Source organism: Pleurodeles waltl, chromosome 7 (genome assembly GCF_031143425.1).
Source record: "Pleurodeles waltl isolate 20211129_DDA chromosome 7, aPleWal1.hap1.20221129, whole genome shotgun sequence".
NCBI lineage: Eukaryota > Metazoa > Chordata > Amphibia > Caudata > Salamandridae > Pleurodeles > Pleurodeles waltl.
In genome coordinates, this window is record NC_090446.1 from 59,697,098 (window position 1) to 59,718,446 (window position 21,349).

At 43.9% G+C, this 21,349-nt stretch overlaps 1 protein-coding gene across 2 annotated transcripts in view; it reads left to right on the plus strand.

Annotated features, from left to right (window-relative positions):
* The window catches only part of LOC138303629 (killer cell lectin-like receptor subfamily B member 1B allele A), a 187,408-nt gene that overhangs the window by 26,102 nt on the left and 139,957 nt on the right, over window positions 1-21,349 (plus strand). For both annotated transcript variants that reach the window (XM_069242926.1, XM_069242927.1), the window contains exon 3: window positions 9,694-9,750. In XM_069242926.1, coding sequence (XP_069099027.1) covers window positions 9,694-9,750 — 57 coding nt within the window. The remainder of the gene's footprint in view (window positions 1-9,693; window positions 9,751-21,349) is intronic.

Here is a 21,349-nt window from a genome sequence, read left to right on the forward strand (position 1 = left end):
GGACCACATCTTCTGAGCCTTTTCGAATAAGAGTATCTAAGTCTCGCTGCCTTTTAATTGAAGACAATTGCTTGTCATCTAGTTCACAATGTTCCTCATGTGGTCCGAAAATTTTGATTTCTCCTTGTCAGAGTGGTGCCCAAAAGAGATGTCTAGTTGGGTGTCATCAGCGTTGGATATAATCTCAAACCTGCATGGTTTGACACTTTGCACATGGATATTGAACAATCTGGGACTCAAAGAAGAGCCCTGCAGGACCCCTCTATTAACAGGCATTGTATGCGATGTAAAGGAATGCAAGAGCTAATAAAGCGCTTTGCCATAGATGCCCAAAGGTCCAGCAACACTGCAATACCAGTGTCTAGGGACACTCTGATGGTATCTGTGACTGCAACCAGTGTGGTCTCGGTACTGTGCAATGCTCTGAATCCTAATTTTGAAGGATCCAGGATCTGATGCTGTTCTAGAAAAGAGGCTACCTGTTTATTTATATGGCTTTTTAGAGTTGTTTTTCTAAAAGAAAAAACAGTGAGATGGGAAGGTAGTTGGAGAGGTTTTCCGGGTCAGCGTTTGGTGTTCTTAAAATTGGAGAAACCAGTGTGAATTTCCAGGCTGATGTAATTTTTGCTGAGTCCAAGGAAAAGTTAAAAAGGACCATGACAGCCAATGCAATAGAGCTTGATTGGGCAGGCAGTAGTACTAGGAGGGCATAAATCTTGCAGAGAGTCTGATTTGGTGTGAGAAAGCAGCCCTAGTGTTTGCTCAAGGGGCATGGTCCGATCCTCTCTAAGAAGAAGATGCCATTCGGAGGTGTCAAGTTAAAATCAACTACCTCCTCTAGCTGCCCATGATTAGTAGGAAAGCTCTTATAGATTGTGTTGATTTTCTTGTTGAAAAACTTAACCAATGAATCATGCAAGTCTTGTGATGCAGGGATGGCCCGATTGCAAGCGTGAGGGTTAGCAAATTCATTAAGAGCTTTAAAAATTTGTTTCTCTGAATTGCTTGCTCGGTTAATTTAATTTGTTACATTTTTTTTCGGGCTAGTTTATTATTTTTCTAGTAGCAGTTGAGCATTGATTTATAAGCTTCTTTACCTGAAGAAGATTTAGGGCCTCATTACGACCCAGACAGCCGGCACCACCAGCTTGCCACCAGTCGACAGCCTGGTGGTCTCGGCGGTTGTAATCTGCCAAGGCAGCGCTGGAGATTTTGAGTCCCCTTTCCGCCAGCCTCTGAATGGTGGTAGCCTCGCCATGTACAAGCTGTCAGAACGGAGGTGCTGGGGGCCCCATGGGGGCCCCTGAATTGTCCATGCACTTGGCATGGGCAGTGCGGGGGCCCCCATGGAGAGCCCCGTTGCGCTTTCCACTGGCTGAATAATGGGCAGTGGGAAGTGCGACGGTTGCTGCTTCACCTGCCGCACCGCCACATTGGCCCTGGATCGATTACGAGCCGGCGTCAATGTAAGGCCCTGTTCATCGCAAGGCAAGCAGCGGAAACGATGTTTTCGCCCACCAGCACTGCGGTGACCTCCTAATAGGGCTAGTGGCGTTCTGGCCGCACAGGCAGCCTGATGGCGGATGAGTTTAGCGGGCGGGCTCCGCCGCCCGCCAAACTCATAATGAGAACCTTGGTCTGGCACCATCTCAGTTCAAGCCGTTTTCACCTAACTTTTCAATTCTTAATTCAGCTGTTTACCAGGGAGCTTTACTTGTACTTGAGATGGTTGGTACTTGCTTAACTGGGGCAATCTTATCAAACACCCGCATGAAGGAGCTGTCATAATTGCCAGAGCCATGTTTATATCATTACTCTCTGTGATCTCTAAGGGTTTAAAAACTTTGGAAGAGGAATCAATTGAGACTAATTTCCATCATCCTTTACACTGCCAGCCACTCCAGTAAGTTTAACAGACTCATTGTCTTTTGGGATCAGTAACTTGACCAGGTAGTTGTCAGACCATTTGAGAGGTAGTGAAAAGGAGTTTGTAAAAAGGTCTCAGGGTGATCTGTCTTATAAGTAAGACATTTCCATGTCTGACAAAAGTTGGGTCACCTCAGTCTTCATTGTATTTTCACAGTGAAAACTGAAATCACCAAAAAAGCAAGACATTATTGGATGCCAGTACATGTTGCGCAATGTAATCAGCTAACAAATGGCTGAACTCTTTTTTCACTCCAGGTGGCACCAAGGAGTTTGTGCACCAGGGAGTTTGTAAAAATAAAGTTTAGGTATGCCCTGCCTTACGAGTAGGACATGTCTCTATCTGTTGGAGGCCTATCATTTCCATGTGTGACAAAAGTCAGGTCACCTCAGTGTTCGTGGTATTTTCATCGTGAAAATTGAAGTCCCCCAAAGGCAAGAAGTCATTGGATGCCAGTACATGTGGTGCAATGTAATCAACTAACAAATGGCTGAACTCCTTTTTCGCTACAGATAGGAGGTAGTTAAGCACCCCCTTCCAGTGATTCGTAGCTGAAATCTAAATTCTTAAAATACACAGTTCCTTCCAATAGGTACAACATTGACCCTGCCTGGGAACACAATGGCAACGCCACATTCCGGTCTGGACTCTCTGTCCCGCTTGACCAGATGGTAGTTTTCTGAAAGAGTCAAGGGAAGGAAAGGGAAAGCGACTGAATTCATCCATGTTTTCTTGAAGAAGCACATGTCTGGAGAGAAGGAAGCAATAAGGTCCCATACTTCAGTAGAGTGTTTTACCATGGACCTAGTATTACAGTATAGGCCATCGATCCCCGGGGTGCACCCAGGGCCGGCGCTGGGCATGGGCAGTGTGGACAGCTGCCCAGGGCCCAGTGTCTGCTTGTAACTAAGAGGCCTCGCACCACCTTTTAAACAATTTCAGTATTATGAGGCAAAGGGAGCAGCAACGGTTCAGAGCTGCGAGGCCCAAGGAAGGGCCCCCACTCCCCAGGCCTCACAGCCATGGGCTGAAAGGGCTTCAGAAATCTAATGCTGCATCTGCCTGATAACAGCGATTAGATGCGCCCTTAGGTGTGACGTGAACCCAGCCCCTGCATGAATGCTAAGCAGGGTGCGTGGCAGGACTCGCAACAAAAGAAATTAAAAAATGTCCGGCATTATCAAAATTAAAAATAAAACACACATACACTTCTCCAACACATAGAAGCGTTTTATCTTGGTACATGGGATTATTTCACTGCATTGAGCTTTATTTAGTAAAAGTGAGGATTTTTAAGCATGGACTGAGAAATATTGCTGGCCTTGCCCTGGTGATAATGGTATTAGTGAACTAAGAGCAGGGCCACTGGAATTATGTGGCAAGAAAGTACCAAATTAGGTGACTGGGTTTATAACTATGCAGCAAGAAAAGGCCGCATATAATGGATATGATCTTGCATTCAATTATCTTGTTAACCAAGACCCCATGGTTTTACCTCAGGGCAGATATTACTTAGTTATTGCTTCAAAGGCTAAATAGGAGTCAAGTAGCATGATTCTATCCCTTTGGATTTGGCAAGTGTCTTCTCAGCTATTCTGCATATGTTACTTAATTATTTTTAAACTGTAAGTCTCTGGTATTACTTTAGCGTTAGTCTGCAAGTCACACACCACCTCCCCAACCTACCTATCCCTCATTGCTACATTTCCTTTACATTTATCTGTAAACTGTATAAAATCTACTAGGCCCTTTTTGTTTTGTTGCTTTACAGACTATCCCCCACTATAGCTTGGGCAGTCTTTTTGTCCCAGGTGTCAAACTGCTTTCCCTTTAAGCCATCCATTATATATCTATCTTTAAGTTATTTCAGTTATTTGCATCTTTTAAAAATGGAGTTTGAAAGTAATTGCCAAGTTTAAGGCCTCTGTGAGCAGATGTGGGCCAAACTACGGTGCTTCTGCTTGGCAATATATTAGCCCCCCCCCACCTGGGTATGACATTTGTGTTGTCTCCTCTTTCTATGTTCTGTTTGCTGCAGTTCTTGCAGGTCAATCACCCCCTCTACCATATATCTGTTTGTGTGGATCCCCCATGCCTGCTCAAACCCAAATGCCTTGTTTTGAACTTCAGTAGCATGAAGGGGGAGGCGGGGGGGGATTGGGGAGTCACTTGGAGTCTCACTATGTAGTTCTGGGTCAATCTGAGCTGGAATTTGAATCATGCCCTACTCTGGAAAAAATTAAGAACACTGTAGCAATCATATTAGTATTGGAGAGACTTAGGCCAAGCTTTTTCAGTCAGTTTGATTAAAGTTATGTATTTCCAAATGATGCAACTGTAAAAAATATATACACTTTTTCCTAGGATTATTATATATTTAGCCATTTTAGTGATATGCACACCAGGTAGGTAGTTTCTTGCAAAGCTGTTTCAACAATTTCAGAACATTAGTGTTCAATTGATGTCCCTTCCTATTATGTCACTTGTGGTGATGTCGTATCTTACATGGGCCTCGCATGCTCCTATTCTGCCCGGGGCCCCACAAACCCTAGGACTGGCCCTGGGTGCATCTAAAGGACTGGACTAGCTATTCCTGTGAGCTGCCCTAAGCGTTTTTCTGTTAAGGCAGATTGAAGCAGGAGAGGAAATAGTCATCTTGGTGGCCTCCATTTTTGAAGAAATATATGAGTAGGAGAATCTTCAACCGATGCTTGAGATTGGGCCTTTCAAATAGGAAGGGAAGTGCTAGGTACAACAATACAGCTGAGTACCAGGGTAGGTGAGCCTACCATTCATGTTGGAGTTCTAAAGATGAGTAGCGCAGGCTTACTGTAGCACCAGCCTTGCTAGCCAGAGAGAAAGTGGTTCTGATGCCTACCAACCTTCGGAGCAGATGGGTGCAGAAGGGCTTGCCCACTGCAAGCCATCAGCCTTAAATAGGTGTCTCCAGCTAGGAGCAAATGCCTGGACCGCTAACTGGCCAAGATGGCCTTGAGAAGTGTCAACCAGGAAGTGAGGCAGCAGTATGCACCCTCTCCGCAACAATCAGTGGTGCTGTGGCTGACCAGAGAGCGTGTAAGTAGTTATGAGCACATTAAAACTCCCCTTGAGGAAAACAACACAAAACTAAACAAGTGCCCAAAGTATAACACAGTAATAATAAAGTAAACAGTTAAAAACGTGGTGTGCAGTGCACACATTCAACTTGTGGGTAATTTGGAGAAATGAAAACTGCCCCATGATGCAAAGGAGAGCTAGTTGGGTTGAGAAAAAGCAACTTTCCGGTGCAAAATACCTTTGGTTCTGGAAAGGGAATACCCTAGTGACACTGCATAGCTTTCTATCACTTTTTGCCGGCACAAAGTTTCAATAAATCCAGACCCAAATGTTTCCAGATGTGAGACGAGAAGCAAAACCCTAACATTTGGGTTGTTCCGAGGACTTCCAACTACTCATATATAATTTGCAATGAGGGACAGACAACCTCCATGGCTTACAAATTGTATTTGTATTCAACAACAGAGTAACAATTCACTCTGAGTGAGAAACTTCTCATGGCTGTGCAGATGGCAATATGAGAGGAGCGTCCTCTTTCTCAGGGTAAACAGATTATAGTAGCTTCTCCTGTACCCACATTAAAAATTAGAAGCTGCTATCAAAGCAAGTAACCTGAATCTGTGTACATCACATTTGCGCTAGGTGCAAAGATCCTCAACTCAGACTTTGAGTGAGCCAAAATTCGAGTATGATCATACACTCAGAACAAAAGGATTATTACAATATTAAAAGGTAATACCACAACGGTATTTGTGTGATGTCTAGTTGACAGTGTGCTTTTAGTTTACACTATTTATTCATATATTCATAAAGTGATATATTTAGAAAAAAGCATAGTTTTTTTCAGTGAATATAGAAGTAAATTCACACAGTTTCATTTTCATCTTATATCATGAATGACAAGTGATTTTTTTCTCAAACCAAAGCTGAAAAATAAAATGTGTTGGAAGGTGGGTCATTAGTTGGGTGGCCTGCACAAGTAATGGGGCCGCACATGACCACCACTGGGAACCAAACACCCCATTGTAGCACTTGATTCTCAGAGAGTAGCGTTGCAGAGCAGTCCAAGGCTTACTCGAGGGAGGTGGGTTGGGCTAGTAATCCCTATTCACAAGCACTGAAGCATGATACTCAATAAATGATTGTCCAGTCTTTGCTTTTTCTTTTGATAAAGTAAAAGTACATTTATTACACACACACTACTCTGTACTATGCAACAATTTACAAATATACACAAATTGATGGAATTACTATTGGATGACATTGTGTAAACCCTCATGTGTCCCCCAAGGGGAAATATAATCCAACAACCCACATGGCAAGACAATCCCTGGTATCCCAATGCAACACTTGACTGTAATGTAGAGTGAGAGCACCAAAATCTGGCAAATAAGTACATCTACTGTGCAAGAAAGTGGTTATGAGTCTCATTACGCAAATCAGCATTAACAAGAAATATATAGAGACAGGTTTAAATACTTTAAAAAGTAAAGATTACTTTTGGATTACTTTTTGGTTACCCTGAGTTAACCTGGTGTAATACCATTTTACACCCCTAGAGGATGCAGTCAAAAAAGCAGCCAGCCCGGGGTCTCCTACTCTTGCTGTGCCACAGCAGCCTTCCCTTAGCAAGGCAGCACCAGCGGTCACACGCGCTGGCCATTTTACCATAAGTTTACTGTGGCGGATTCCCTGACTAGGAGGATCCCTCACAGTAAAAGGTCAAAAACCAGGTGGTCAATAAGCGAAAAATCAGGGCGAACCATTTGGTCAGAACCGTCCCCTCACAGCTTAGGATTTTGTAGAAGATCACAGAAACTGCATGAAGACCGCTCTCTGTCTCACCTCTGGCAACACAACATAAATCTCACCCTTTCATCGAAAGGCAGGATGAGGGAAAGGCAGGATGCGTACTGGAAAAAAACAGAATGCTGTTTACATACCCCTAGGAGCAATCTTGAAAGCTCCTATTTATGGGAACATTTTTGGTAGTGATGTAATCATTAGCAGATACTAAAAGAATGGAATCCATCACATACTGTCAAGTATTATGCTGTCCTGTTTCACAGTATTTCTCTATGGTCCATTCATATTATTCAACATAATTATTATATCTTCAAGTACACTATCCTGCATTAAAATTGAGCTTCTAAACTTTAGTAACACCTTTAAATCAACGGAGTGGGTTTGTTGAGTGTGCACACCTTTTGGGAACAAGGTAACAACAGCTCAATAAGAAGTTTAAGTTATATGACTATATAACAGTTTGTGGCAGGATTTGATTAATTATCCAATAAACATGGCCTTTGGGTATGTTGAGGGAAATATTTGGATCACAGCCTGTCTGCTCCTTACACTCGAGCTGGTAAGTTGACTAATGTCTATGCTTTCCTCGGGGCCATAAAGGATTTGCCGGGTTGTGTTCACAAGAAAACATATCAGGTGAAGGGTTAGGTCAAAGCTCAGGCCCTGTGACCATCGCATGCTGTGCATGGCCAAAGGCTGCGTGCAGTGGAATGAGGAGCACAAGTAATTAAACACAGGGTATGGGTTTTGGTCACCCGTACCATGCACAGCCCCTGAAATGCACTACTGGGAAGGGCACATGGAAGGTTGGGTGTGTAGGAGGGTGGGATCGGGCCCTGCGAGCAGCCCCTACTGCAAAAGTCTAAATGCAGCTGTCCGATGCAGTTTGGACCCACAGAAGGTTAAATGCACAGAAGTGGGGGAGGTTGCAAAGAAGGTGATATGGGGTCACTGAAAACCCTTTATTCCGAGTAACTTACAGCTTCTTCTACTCATAGGTGCTTAGTATTTGCTTTAAAAAAAAATCAAAAATGTTCCTATAGCACTTCCGATAAAGAAAAGCATGGCTACAAAATCAAGCCAAACTGCCTTGGAATTGGGAGTTATGTTAGCTACATAGATACAAATTCAGATCCTACCATGAAAAGTATAACTAGCCTGCCGAATGAACTAGTCATGACTTCAAACAAGATATGATAGATGTCCAAAGATATGACATTGGCATCACTGGCAGTAATGCTTATTTGAGTAACATTGACATTTTTGATGACTTCACTATGGAAACAGTATAATGTTTTGTTTGGATATGTGTTTTATCAAATGATGATTTATTGAAAATCATTATTTTTCAGTAAAAGGTTTTGGTTGTTTTATTAATTTCCCACATCCAGCTTTATGTGATCAACTTTTTGTTCCTTCATCCCCACGTTCAGCTTTACAAGCAAAAGAAAGCGTATCTACTTGAAGTTTTCTAAGTTAATATAAATATGTATATATTTATTATACAGTTTGCAATAGCAAGGTGGAATGGTCACAGTGGTCACTTCACAGTAAATTGAATATATGTCTCACTAACAAATTTAGTACCATTTTATGTGTCTTAGGTCTTAGACCATGCTCAGCGGGGACTGATAAAGAATGTATGGACATTAAGAGTTATTCTAGGCCTGTTAGGCAGGGCTAAAGTTCACCCTAGTGGATTGTGAGGGAGGTGATTATGTGCAAAGGTTCTCAGGGCAGGCCCTGTTTCAAGTCTACTGGCCTTAACCAAAGATTGAGTACAGTGGATAATGGGGAAAGAGATGCATTACAGAGATCGGTCAAAGTCCCACCCTACTGACCATAGTCTACTGGCATAACCAAGATTAAGCCCAATTTGCTTTGGGGCCATGACCTGTGGGCTGCAGCTAATGGATCCAGCGCTGGCCTAAAACCAGGTCCTGTGCCAATAATCTACCTAGAATAGCCAAAGGTGAAGCACATTTGATGCTTCCGTACGGCAATGCCAGACATGCCATTGATGATGGCAATGGTACCATGTTGTTAAGTTACTGGTGTTATAATTTACAAATCTGTGATATCATGAGTGTGGTCAGAAGCAGAGCACTGGTGAAGTAATGGTCCGGGAGGCTACAAAAACTAGCAGATTGCTTTTTCGATATTTTAGACCATAACCAGAATGTTTCTCTAACTAAATATCTTTAGGGGAATTTTCAATTATTTGTTGGAAAAACATCTTTACATGTTTTTTTTATATCAGTAAATACCACAACTTCCCTTTAATAAAGTTTATGAAATCATTTAATTGTTTTTAATGATATTGTTTGTATATTGTATGTGACTGATATGCACCAGCCTTTATCTTTGGTTTTCACAGTGCCTGGCCTTTTCTGAATTCAGTGGATTAAATTTGGAGTTCACCTCTCTTTATAGCCAAGGGGCATTTTCAGCAATTCCTAAGACCACTAGACATGGACATGGCATGGGCAGCTACAGGTATGGGGATCTGGAGGCACTGAGAGCAGGCTCATGGCATGCTCAGACGTTAGGACTTGCACAGAGTACACTTATTGCAGTGCCTTTTGATAACGCTTTGCAGGTTCTTTAGTTTCCTAATACATCATGAGAAAACCAAAATATTAAAGTGATACTGGTGTTATGAATTTCATCAGGATATGCAGTCGATGACAGTGGTCCTTTGAGGATGATAAATTGACAAATGTAAACAATCAGGTTGTGCTGGCTCAGTTGCTTCATAAACACTGTGTTGTTGCTAAAGGTAAATATTGCTCATTACATTCTCTTAAAAATTTCAGACTTGAATTTACTGGATTGCCAGATCAATAATTATTTACTCCCTAATCAATCTCTTCGCTTCTAACCCTAGACTTCAATTTTATCAGTCTTTAGGTTAAATCAGAAGATCACTGGACATGAATGCAATTTGAACAACACATCAGGTAAGCTGGGCAGTAAGTTTTAGCTTTTAATGCCAGAATTTATTTTTCCAGCTAATTGAGTTATCATTGTTGATTCCTTTTTTAATTGTTACAGCACAGTAAATAATTAGAGTCAGATCTTTGATGCATGTATTATAAGGACATGGAAATTCTGCTAATTCGCACAAGGTGTATTTCCAAACTTAGTCAAGAGAAATTAAAATGTATAATATCCACAACTGCTCTTTTTTCAAAGATCCCTGTGCCTGAGTCAAAGCTCGCTTTAGAATTGGTACTCCTGGTTAGACATGTACTCCTGTAAACTAGAATTTAAGTAATAAGACATAGAGAAGGGCATTATTCCACATCAGGTAGGGGACAGCACCAAGTGCCATAGTTGTCCCTTTCCAACCATCAACACTGCACACCATATACCACCATTAAAGCAAGTTATTTGTTGTGTGTAGAGCAAAAGCTGCTAAGACAATCACAGCGTGTACATGCATTGTCGTGCATATTTATCTCTTCTCCAGCATTGCTCGAGGTGATGAGCGCACAGTCAGCTCTTGTTTGATTAATCATTGTTTGGCCCAATCAATGTAAGCCGGTTGCAGAGCAAAGGTGACAGTGGTTGTCATTGAAATCAGTCCTTGGCCCAGCTTGTTACAATTTTTGCTATATTTAGGATGCCATGGGAATTTTCATTCCTGTCTGAACAAGACTGTGCTGCAAGATCCTGGAAACATTATAGGGCTTACGAGAGACACACAACGAGCCCTCTGAGCGGCATAACGCACTCAGAAAGCCAGCTTTGTAGGTGTGTGTTACATGGGAAAAATGTTCAGGGGTGGATGTTTATCTGTAATCTAGAACCAGATCTTCTGCTGTCTGAGGTAAGGGTGGCCGAGAGCCACACTGTCACACTGGAATATGTGGTGAGCAAGTGCCCTCGAGAAGCACCCACCTTCTCAGGAGGGAAAAGCAAAGGTGTAAAAAACCTCTTGCATGATGAAGTCTTCATAGGGTTCGGGAAAACCAGGACTTATAAATCCAGATGAGGGAGTCCCAAGAGCAAAAGTCAGGGTCACAAAATGAAGGGATAGAGGAAACAAGTTAAACACAACTTTGTTTTGACACACTCTCTAAGGAGGCTGAGGCCTTTAAGTAGTAAAAGAACAGAAAAAGTAAATGACAATAACACCATATGACAGCGAACAATATTAGATTGGGAAAATCCGGAAGAAACCAAGGGAGGAACAGCCATGATGGAAAGGAAAGGAGTACGTAAATGTGAAGTGGACAAGATTTGGAGATGCCTTAAAAGGCAGCTGCAAATTCTGAGGTAGGTAATTGCCATTTTGGAGATAAAGAGAGAAAGAGCATCACTCAGTCAAAAGTCTCTATCAGCCCATAACTATGTGCTTTTTACAGGGTCTATAGAGCACCCAATACCACCGGACCCCACAAAGTACTGTGGTTTTTGCGCACCCAGGTGGCCATAAAGCTGTGGAAACAACAGTATACCACAGGTGTGTCTCCAAAGGCCAGATAAACTGATTAATCAGTCTTAGAGCATGGACCGAAGAGTCAGGAGTCTAAGAACACTAACTAGTGGAGTGGCCTAAAATGGCTGTCAAATTTTGATTTGCAATTAATCCATCATCCATGGAGATAAGGCTGAGACAACCCAGAGATTTGGCTCCCAGGGTCCCCTGCCCATCCGGTTGCCATTAGTTGAGGGAAGGGTGTGAATGCAGCACCCATACCACCTCAGAATCTGTGAGGACTAGAAAGGAGATGAGACAGCCATGACTGGGGAAGGGTGAGAGCCAAAAGTAGAGGCATGGTTCAAGAATCTTTGCAGACAGAAGGAACACCCATCTCCACTTCCTCCCATCAGAGAGACTAAGCTAAGCTGAAGGGTGAACAGCGACCATCGGTGAGTGAACGTGCTGGGTTGACTTCTGTAACCTCGGCAGCCCAGTCCCATCCGAAAGGAGTTGGAAGTCTGAATCCACTTGGTTCTGTCCCGCCCCACTGACTATACCGAGTGGGCCAGAAGGCCCGAAACAGAGAGAACTAGCCCAGACCTTAACAGGAGCCCAGACCACATGAGAGAACCTGGTTCCAGAGGTCGACAGAACAGGCCAGTGATTGGTAATAGTAGAGGTCCAACACAAGGAGTTGGTGTAACCGACCGAGGGGACGACACACACAGAAGACCACAAGCTTGAGAACCCAAGGAAGCAGCGGCTCACCTGACCCTCGAGTAACACAGAGGTTAGGTAGGCCAACCAGGGACCGCCGAAATGAAAAGGAGACCAGATGGGGTAAACCTAAGTGGCCTGAAAGACTTCCAAACCCCCTTGGAGAGTGGTTTTGGCAAACTCTTAATGGAACTGCCACAGGGGCAGCCCAGTGTATGAAGAGGACTTGGAAAGATGAGAGGAGGTGGGGGTGACCCTTATACAACCCTGGTGAGTGGCACCAGCCCTCCAAGGAACTGGGCCACTAGGGACGCATTGGGACACCATACTCCAGAGTGAGAGATTGAGGTGACCATCAAGAACTTCGCAGAGTAGGCGCACTATGATCCACAGGGCCTCCCAGCAGCCTAAATATTTAGGTGAATTCATCTCTGAAACAGTGGAGCCCCTTGTAGCAATGATGAAAGGAGTGGCGGCCAAGCCCTCACAGGAGCCACTGGACAGATACACCAAACAGATGTCCCCAATAGGACACCATTAGTGGGAGGAGTGATAGATAGCCAGTCCCTACAACAGGACGTCCACCCATCTGGAGTCCTCCTGCAGGCCATAAAAGAGATCAGGACAGCCTCATAAAATTGCATTGATAGTGTGGGGATGGAAGTCTCCCTGTTACGCCATGACCTCTTGAAGATGGCAGGCCGCATGACAAAGGTGGAAGCCCAAATCTCCTCAGCAGAAGATGAGTGCAGATCCCTCAAAAAAGAGTTTGTGAAACTATGCTGGATGGCACTGCAATTGGAGAAGCATGTGGGGGATGTTGAGGGTCGATCCAGAACAGTACTTCTCTGAAGGTTTTGCTCCTGGATACCAGAAGGAGTTCTTTCTCCCTGCTTCGCCCTCAAAAAGGCAAATAGACCCTTGGCTCTTTGGCCACCTCTGAGTACCCTCAAGCTGATGATTTTGTGCCTTCTTAACTATGTTGACAGGGAGGCTATGCTTTTGGAGACCAGAAATCAATAGACAATGCTGCTAGAATTTAGTAAGGTGATGCTTTATCCAGATTACCTACAGCAGGTGCAGCAACAAAGATGGACCTTCATGGAGGTGAAGAAGAAATTAAAAGTGATGGAAATGAAGTACATGCAGCTATAACCAGCCCAACTAAAAATAATCTGCCAGGGCGAAACATACTTTTTCAATGACCCAGAGGAAACATGGCGATGGGCCACAAAGAGACGAAAGCTGAAACCTACAGCCAACATGAATGTACCCAAAAATTGAACACCTGGCAGACAGTCATACCACCAAGGGCTAATTGTCTTGAGAGTTGAGCAAAGACAGCAACTACACCTTATAAACAAAGCAGGGAGAGGAACTGGGCTTTTCTCCATCGGGGAGGAGAGCAACATACTGGAGAAAATGTGTTAATTGGACAGGGAGAGATGTTTTCCTGAACCCTATGCCAGCCCCTGTCACACATCAGACCTGGAAAATGACTGCATCGATCAGCAAGAATTTTAACAGACATGATAGTGTTGGAGAAGATGGGGAGGTGTGATGGATAGCAGGGAGCCGCATTCACAAACATTGATTGAACTGACTAGCAAGATAAGGGAGAAGATCCTCTAAAAGTTGCATTTAGCAGATTAAAGTCATTTGTTGGGTAACCCTTCACAAACATTGGTTCCCTTACGTATTGTTGGGGTATGCTGTGATAGGTGATAGACACTTCTACTGCAAGAGTGTGGGGAGGATGGTGTTTGACTTCAGGTTACCTTTCACCCCAATATGTGAGACAGTTCTTGTATGTTAAAGTTGTTCTGGTTGTTGTTATATTTGAAATTCGAAACCTCCATGGAAACATCCCCCAAAGTAGCAGATAAAATGAGTGGCACAGCAGTCCTGGTCTTGGCTAAGGCAGAGGCATTCCCCAGATCCCTCTGTGTCAGGAAGACAGAACATGGCTGACGAGTAGCCACAACAGACACAGAAACTCATGTGAGGTAGGAAAGCATTGCCAGACTCCACGCTCCTGCATTCCCTCCATGGATGGATAACGAGGCCCATCTGATGATCCTATCATGGAAAGTCAGTGACTTGTTGAACAAAATTGAAAGAGGGGTGGTTGCACAATATAACGAGTGACAAAATCCAGAAATGGTGTTATTTCAAGAGACTTACCTGGCCTGGTACCATTGCCCCTGCCTTAACAGTAAACAATACACTCTATTGGCCCACGCTAGATATATCAAAGGATCAAGAGGGATTGCAGTCCTTGCCAAAACAAATCCCACATTCCAGGTAGTACGGACATGTAATGACCGAATGGGCAGATTTGTCAGTGTGTTGGGAACTAGAGCCAGAAAAGCAATAATGGTGCTTAGCGTCTACTCCCCACCACCCTCCTTCGGTTCCATAGGCAAGTATTTAAGGCACTGATCTCTAGCTGCCTGAAAGTTGTCACAGATATACACAAAATGGGTGAGAATTTTAATGATGTTATACACCTCAATGGACAGGCACCCCACACCCCTGACACCCAAGCAGAAACTGTACCTAATTTCACAATAAGCATTAACACTGAGGGCCTCATTTACAAACCCTCTGCGTCAAAGCTGCGTATTCTTTTTTTAATGCAGCAGTGGAGCTAGCAGTGTACTACACTTCTGCATATTTAGAAACTGACGCATTGGGCCTAATGCACCAGTTTGTAAAGCCATGAGTTACATTACACGTGCTCCAGGTATATTGTATTCAGAGTAGGCGTTCCCATGGGAAAAGCCACACTGAACTGACGCAGTGGAATTTACAACATTTCGTTGTGTCATTCTGTGACTTTACAGCATCAAAAGTTTACCGCCTGCTCAGAGAAAGCATGAAATTATTGCAGGGTTTTTCCCTAGGGAGGACTCCTCGCATTGATGGAGTTGCGTCAGTTTAATGACACCACTCCAGCAATGCGTGAGTTTAGCACTAACAGATGTGTCCGAATTTCTGATGCATCTGTGAAAACGTGCGCCATGGAGATCTGTATTGTAAATACAGTGCATCCATGGTGTTGTTAGGGGATGTTAGGGAAGCACAAGAAATGTGACGCATCAATGCCGATATATTCTTGTTAAATGAGGCCCTGAGTCTCCTAGACGTATGGAAATACAGGCACCCTGCAGAGAGGTCATACTCATTTTTCTTAAGAGCTCATAGATCTATTTCCCAATTAGATTATGTGTTTTCACCAATGATAGATTGTCCAGGTAACACAGCAGTGGAATACCTACCCAGAAATATATCAGAACACGCCCCATTAAACTGAAAAAAGGGGAGGGGTACACAGTGAGGTAGCTCTGTATTGACTCCAAGTTGTACTTTCAAGAAAATAAGGACTTTGTGAGCTCCCCAGACATATTCTGGGAAGCCTTTTAAATGGTGCTTCTAGACAAAGCACAGAACATTGTTTCTCACAAAAAACAACACAGAAAGCCCAACATGCTAACACTGAAACACCACATATGAGCCACTGGGAACGCCTATGCTAAGACAGGGGAGTGTGCACCGCTGAACTGTTTGGAGGCTCTAATCAGTGAATCCCACGCCCTGACCCATGAGTTAGTTCAACATTTCATACCAACCCAAAGAAAATTATGAGGTGGGTGACAAGGCAGGATGGCTGCTGGCTTGGCTTAGTAGATGTGAGTCAGCGGCCAGATGGGTGGGAGAATTGGAGACACAAGACAGATCTCAGATCATAACAAATGAGAGCATAGCAGACCGATTCGCACATTACTACCAAGAGCTCTGTAGGCAGCGGGCCCGAACCTCTGAGGCAGATTTCAGAACCTTCCTAGAATAAGTGCTCCTCCCACAGCTATACTCTGTAGATAGGATAACACTGGATCAGGCCTTCTTCCTGGAAGATTAACAGAAGGAGTATGTCCGATGCAGCCAGGTAAAAAGCTGGAACTCAATGGCATCCTGGTGGAATTTTATAAGACCTTTTGGATACTGGGCCCCACATCCTCTCCATGTTCTCAAAGGCCCTAGAGAAATTGGAAACTTCCCCCAGACATGCATACAGCAACAATAGTGGTGGTAACCAAAACCAGGAGGCCCGATACCTGATGTCCTTCTTAAAGACCAATATCCCTTCTGAATACAGAGGTGAAGATCTAGGACAAAGTACTGGTGCTTCAGCTAGTGAATATTATCCCAAAGATAGCACTCCGGGTTAGAAGGAGTTTTCACCTCATCGAGCCATGCAACAAAATCTGCACCATCTCTGCTGTTGGCTAGATTACCAATGGGATATGCAAATACCCCTGGTGATTGTATCCCTAGATGTGGAGAAGGTATTTGATTGTATACATTGATGTTGATGACAGCAATTTGTAGCACGCACATCTACTCCATGGAGTGTCCTGGAGTGAAGTGCAAAGGTCAGATAAGGTGAATGAAAAGTATTTAGTCCTGCACAAAGAGGCAGGTTTTAAGCTTAAACACTGTAATGTCACTCACTTTGCGCAGCTCAAGAGGTTGCTGATTTTCTGCTACTGAGTCCAGATAGGGGAAAGATGTTCCACCTGCTCTAGCACGCTGAATTTTGGGGATCACTGCCAAAGGTTTGTTAGCAGATCTCAACTTTCTGAATGGATTGTAAAATCCAAATCTGTCTCTGAGATAAGACGCCCCAGTTTGGTAAAAGGCTCCATGCACCAATATGAGAGCCTTATACCTAACTCTCTTCCTGTAAAGCCAGTGTAAGGCCCACAGATAGGGCGAGATCTGTGTTCTAGCTGGCATATTTAAGAGCAGATGGGCTGCTGCATTTTGGATCACTTAAAGCCAATCCAACAGATGTTCCAGTAGTTCAAAGTATAAAGAGTATTAATAATAGTAGACCCTGAGGCAAGCAGATTGGGAGGACTAGGATCTGCTGAAGAACCAGATTTAAGGGCTTCCAGAGCTATCAATGAACATTCCATCGAAATAGGCTCAACAATAGTCAGCTTAGCCTTGGAAAAAAATAACCATTTGGCTTGAAGTTTGTTCAGTAGCTCTTCATCCAAACTTGTGCAGGAAGACTGGCTGTCTTGGATGCTTAGAATCTTAGGCCTAGTTCCATGAGAAAGTATTGCAACAGGACTGATGTGCCACTTTTCTTAAGCCACCCTTGCTCCACCCAACGACACTGGTGCTTGTTTTTAAAACAACGTCATAATTTAGGGTGCTATTGTAGCTCTTTGCAGGATTAGCGGCATAAATTATGGTGCTAGTGCAGCAAGGCACTACGGAGGCCCATGGGTAGTATTGGCCAGTCACTTTAACACCTGCCCTGAGGAGGTGTTAAAAATGATGGAAAAAATGTTGCAGTGAATTCTTGTAAATTTCCCTGCGACAATTTTGTGACCAGGCAAGGTATAATTTCATTACGATCTGCCTTGAGAATCTGATTAAATAATGGTTTTACCAGACCAGGGGCGAAGGCTCCTCTTTTAGCAGGGTAATATTGGAGAACACTTGGTCAAGCACATCGCATCCGGCGGCTTATAGATTAAAACCACAGCCACTACTTGTTGATACGATAAGAAAAAACAAAAGTTCATAGCTTCAGCCCCCATTAAGTCTTTAATCTCAAAGGATTGACAACTCCAGTTCTCCCTAAGAATCACGCAAAACCACTCCCCTTCCCGACCTGACAATTTTTCTTGTATATTTTGAAGCCATTGGGGATAGAAATGGCAATGGAAAGATCTGAGATGTCAGAAAGCTTTGTTTGATTCAGTCACATTATAATAATCACCTATTATAGTAAATATTAGCATTAGCTTTAGAAAGACAAAGGGCAGCATGGCTGATGCTGGCTGCTTACAGGACGCTGATGGGTGCAGACAGGCTTGCCTTTGGTGCGCCTTTGGCGTGCCGGTGGTGGATGTACGCAGCGAACAACTAGAGCCCGCACTGCTTTAAAATGGCTCCGCTAGTTGTCCCAAACAAATAAAAATGGCTTTCATCCTTTCCCCAAAAGTTTTAGCTGCTCCCAATCTCCCAGCATTTTTTAAAGTGCCACAGTGAACAAATAACAAAATTACATTTTAAAGCAACCAGGTTTTAAAAGGTTAAAAGTAATGTTAAAAAAGGCAACAGTTTGTGCATGTAACAACACAACCTACTGCTGTTGTGTCCGCTTAGAATAACTGGTTTTGATCATGAGCCCTGTGGTTATCTTTTTCATGCCCTGGCCAATACCGTATTTGGTTTGACCTTCTGTCAGGGACCGCTGTCTTATTAGCTGAGGATCAGCAGAGAAGTGGCCGGTTTCCTGGAGGTTACTAGAGACCCGCAGAAGGTCAGTCAATATGCCGACAACCCATTATTGTACCTCACCAACCAATTTTTTATAATCCCAGCAGTCCTCCAGAACTTCAAGAGATAACGTGGGAAAATAAATTTACTAGTATGTGTCGATATTATGCCAAATGAGGACATGTACCCGGAGATATTGATCCCACCCAAGATGGTGACCGCACCAGGGATGTCTTCCGCTACCTTGGGTTAGAAGTAATACTATCCTGACATCGGTTTCTACAACGGAACTTTGAGTCAGTCCATCAGACCTTTCCTGCAAGATATAGGCCACTGGAGGAGACTGCCTCTCTCGATCATGGGAAGTGCAGCCCTTTTTAAAATGATCACCCTGCCCAAATTCTTGTATGTGGTTCAAAACGCTCTGTGGCCAATACTTTAAGAATTTTTTAATAAAATCAACAGCATGCTAAAGGCCCTACGCTGGGACAGGGAACCCCACTGTGTTGCCCTTTGAACCTTGCAGAGAAACATTTCTAACCGTGGCATCTCAGTCCAGACATCAGGGCTCACTACTGACCCTCCCAACTCCAGGTGGTCAATGAATGGTGCTTTGCAGCCAAGTCCGACCCAGTGGCGTGACTGAAAAACTCTGTCACAGACAACAAGTCCCACATGCATTACATCTATGGTAAATACTTCTGATCAAACTTGTTTAGACCCAATGGCGGCTCCCAACTATGGAAAGTGGTGGGGTGGGAAAATGGGTGAGTAAGTGCATGCATGCAAATATATTAATTAATTTGCTGACATGCATTACATTTTCATTTTAATGTTCAAATGTTTAACTTAAAAATTTGAATGTAGTTCATGTCAGCGAATTACTGCACATTAAATAAATTCAAAAAGTAAAATAAAATATTCACTTACCGTGCTGCATGTCCCTGTTTCTGTCATGGGGTTGTTCTTTCATCCAGTGCTGACCCCAGCCAACTCCCCTAACCAATCCAGGTGCTGCTCTCATGATGTTAACCAGCATGAGAGAAGATCCAGGATTGGATCGAGTGAGTTGCTCAATGCTCCCAAGAGCACTGGAGGCATTTGCTTGCCTCCACCCAGCTGACTAAGAGTGCTGGGTTGGAGAGGTTTAAAGTGGGCATGTCTGGCATGCCTGTCGCAAGGCAGCCAGCCAAAGCGCCTTACACATTTTAGACGTAAGTGCACAGCCCACCACTCCTCCCCGCTGCTGCTACTCACCAGCAATGGCCCCACTCTGACACACAGCTCGGGACACAGGTTAGGGAAAAATAAAATGTTAATAAATTAACTTTGTTACTATTTCATCTCTGGAGCATTTTACTAGTGGGGTGATGCACCTCTGCCCTAATGTAGGAGCCTCTCCTGTTTAGACCCACTAAAAGTACCCTGGAGGCCAGGGATAAAGCTATGGGCTACGTAGGCTGTAGGAACAAAGTCTTCCTGATGACATTATTGTGGATTGGAGTCACACTAAAAAAGTTCTGTCAAAGAAGACCCTTTGGGTTCTAATTGGGATCTCGAAGCTTGGAGACCTGAGAAGGAAAGGTGGGATTAAGTCCTTTCCTGACCTACAGGCAGAAGACGTAAATCTTCTGATAAATTCAGGTATGCTTGGCCCTACAAATGGAGGAAATAGAGTGGGACACAAAGGACAAAAGCAGCGCCATAAACAGTTGGATACTCCTGGAGGAAATGTCCTCAAAAACTATCTCAAAACATATTGTATCCTCCTTAGAAATAGGCCAGATAATCTCCGTTCACTATGAACTAACTGGGAAACAGGCCTGGGCCCAGTGAAGACATAGGGCTTGATTTAGATCTTGACAGTATTACGCCAATCCGCCGCAGCACGGGCCCAAGAACTCCGTCAAGTTGATGGTGCTGTGACCACCGTATTTAGATGTACTGCTGCTGAGCCTTGGACCACCACACCGGAGTGATCTTCCTAGTTGTCAGGCTGGCGTGTTGCATCTTAAAATATTGAGATGTTACAGTTCTACAGGCTGTGTATTTCAGCAGATTGTTGAAGAGGAAGACCGTTGTGGGACCCAATCGACATCGTATAACGACAGTGGCTATGGAACAGATGTAAGTCACACTCACACATTGTATCTTGGCCATATGTGTCCACCTGCGCAACACACTACACAATACATTACATACACACTATTATCCATTGCCATTCCACCACAACACAACGCAGCACAACACGAACATGACGAAAACACACATTGCCATACATCCATGACACAGCATACGCACACTATTGACACTGCACACACACACAACACAACCAATACAACCAGCACACCTAGACACTCATCTACACAAACCCACTCCCACAAAGGCACTACTACCCACATAACAATAATACCCACCACACAACAACACTCGCCTCAATGTTGCTCACAGCAGCACAACAGACAACCAAACATACACAACAAAAATCAGACCCATATGCAAGTGGCACACATACTAACACAACCATATCACTCGCTCTAACTCCCTCCACCTGAACCAGCCAATCCAATCTCACACACACATAAACGTACTGATTCACATACACAACTAACTGCACAGCATTACAGGTACAGGTCCCCTTGCAATGTGTGCACATGGACATAGTTGACAAATGTGATTGTAACATTATTGTGGTGCCAACATTCATTTGGCAATGAATACTGACACCAAAATGGCATTTGGTTATGTGTGTGATATCTATCTTGTGCCAGTGTGCCCCCATCCATGTCTCACACAGTTGTTTTCCCGACATATACATGTCAAAGTGGTCCCGAGCTTATATGCAGTGACAACACAATACATCCAGGCAACACGGATCCCCTTCAAGTCCTGTGATGGGGGAAAAGTAGTGCTTTCTCCATGGTCCAGCGGCAGCAGCCAAGGAGGATCTTGTCTAGTCCTATCTAGTCGAAAACAGAAGTGGAAGCGAGCAAAAAGGTACGTTTTTACCTCATTTCCCCTCCAATCCGCCAACTCTGGTGTGGAGGTCGGACCGTTACAGTTGGCTTGGCGGTAAGGCACATTGAAACCTGCTTGGCAATAAGGGTGGA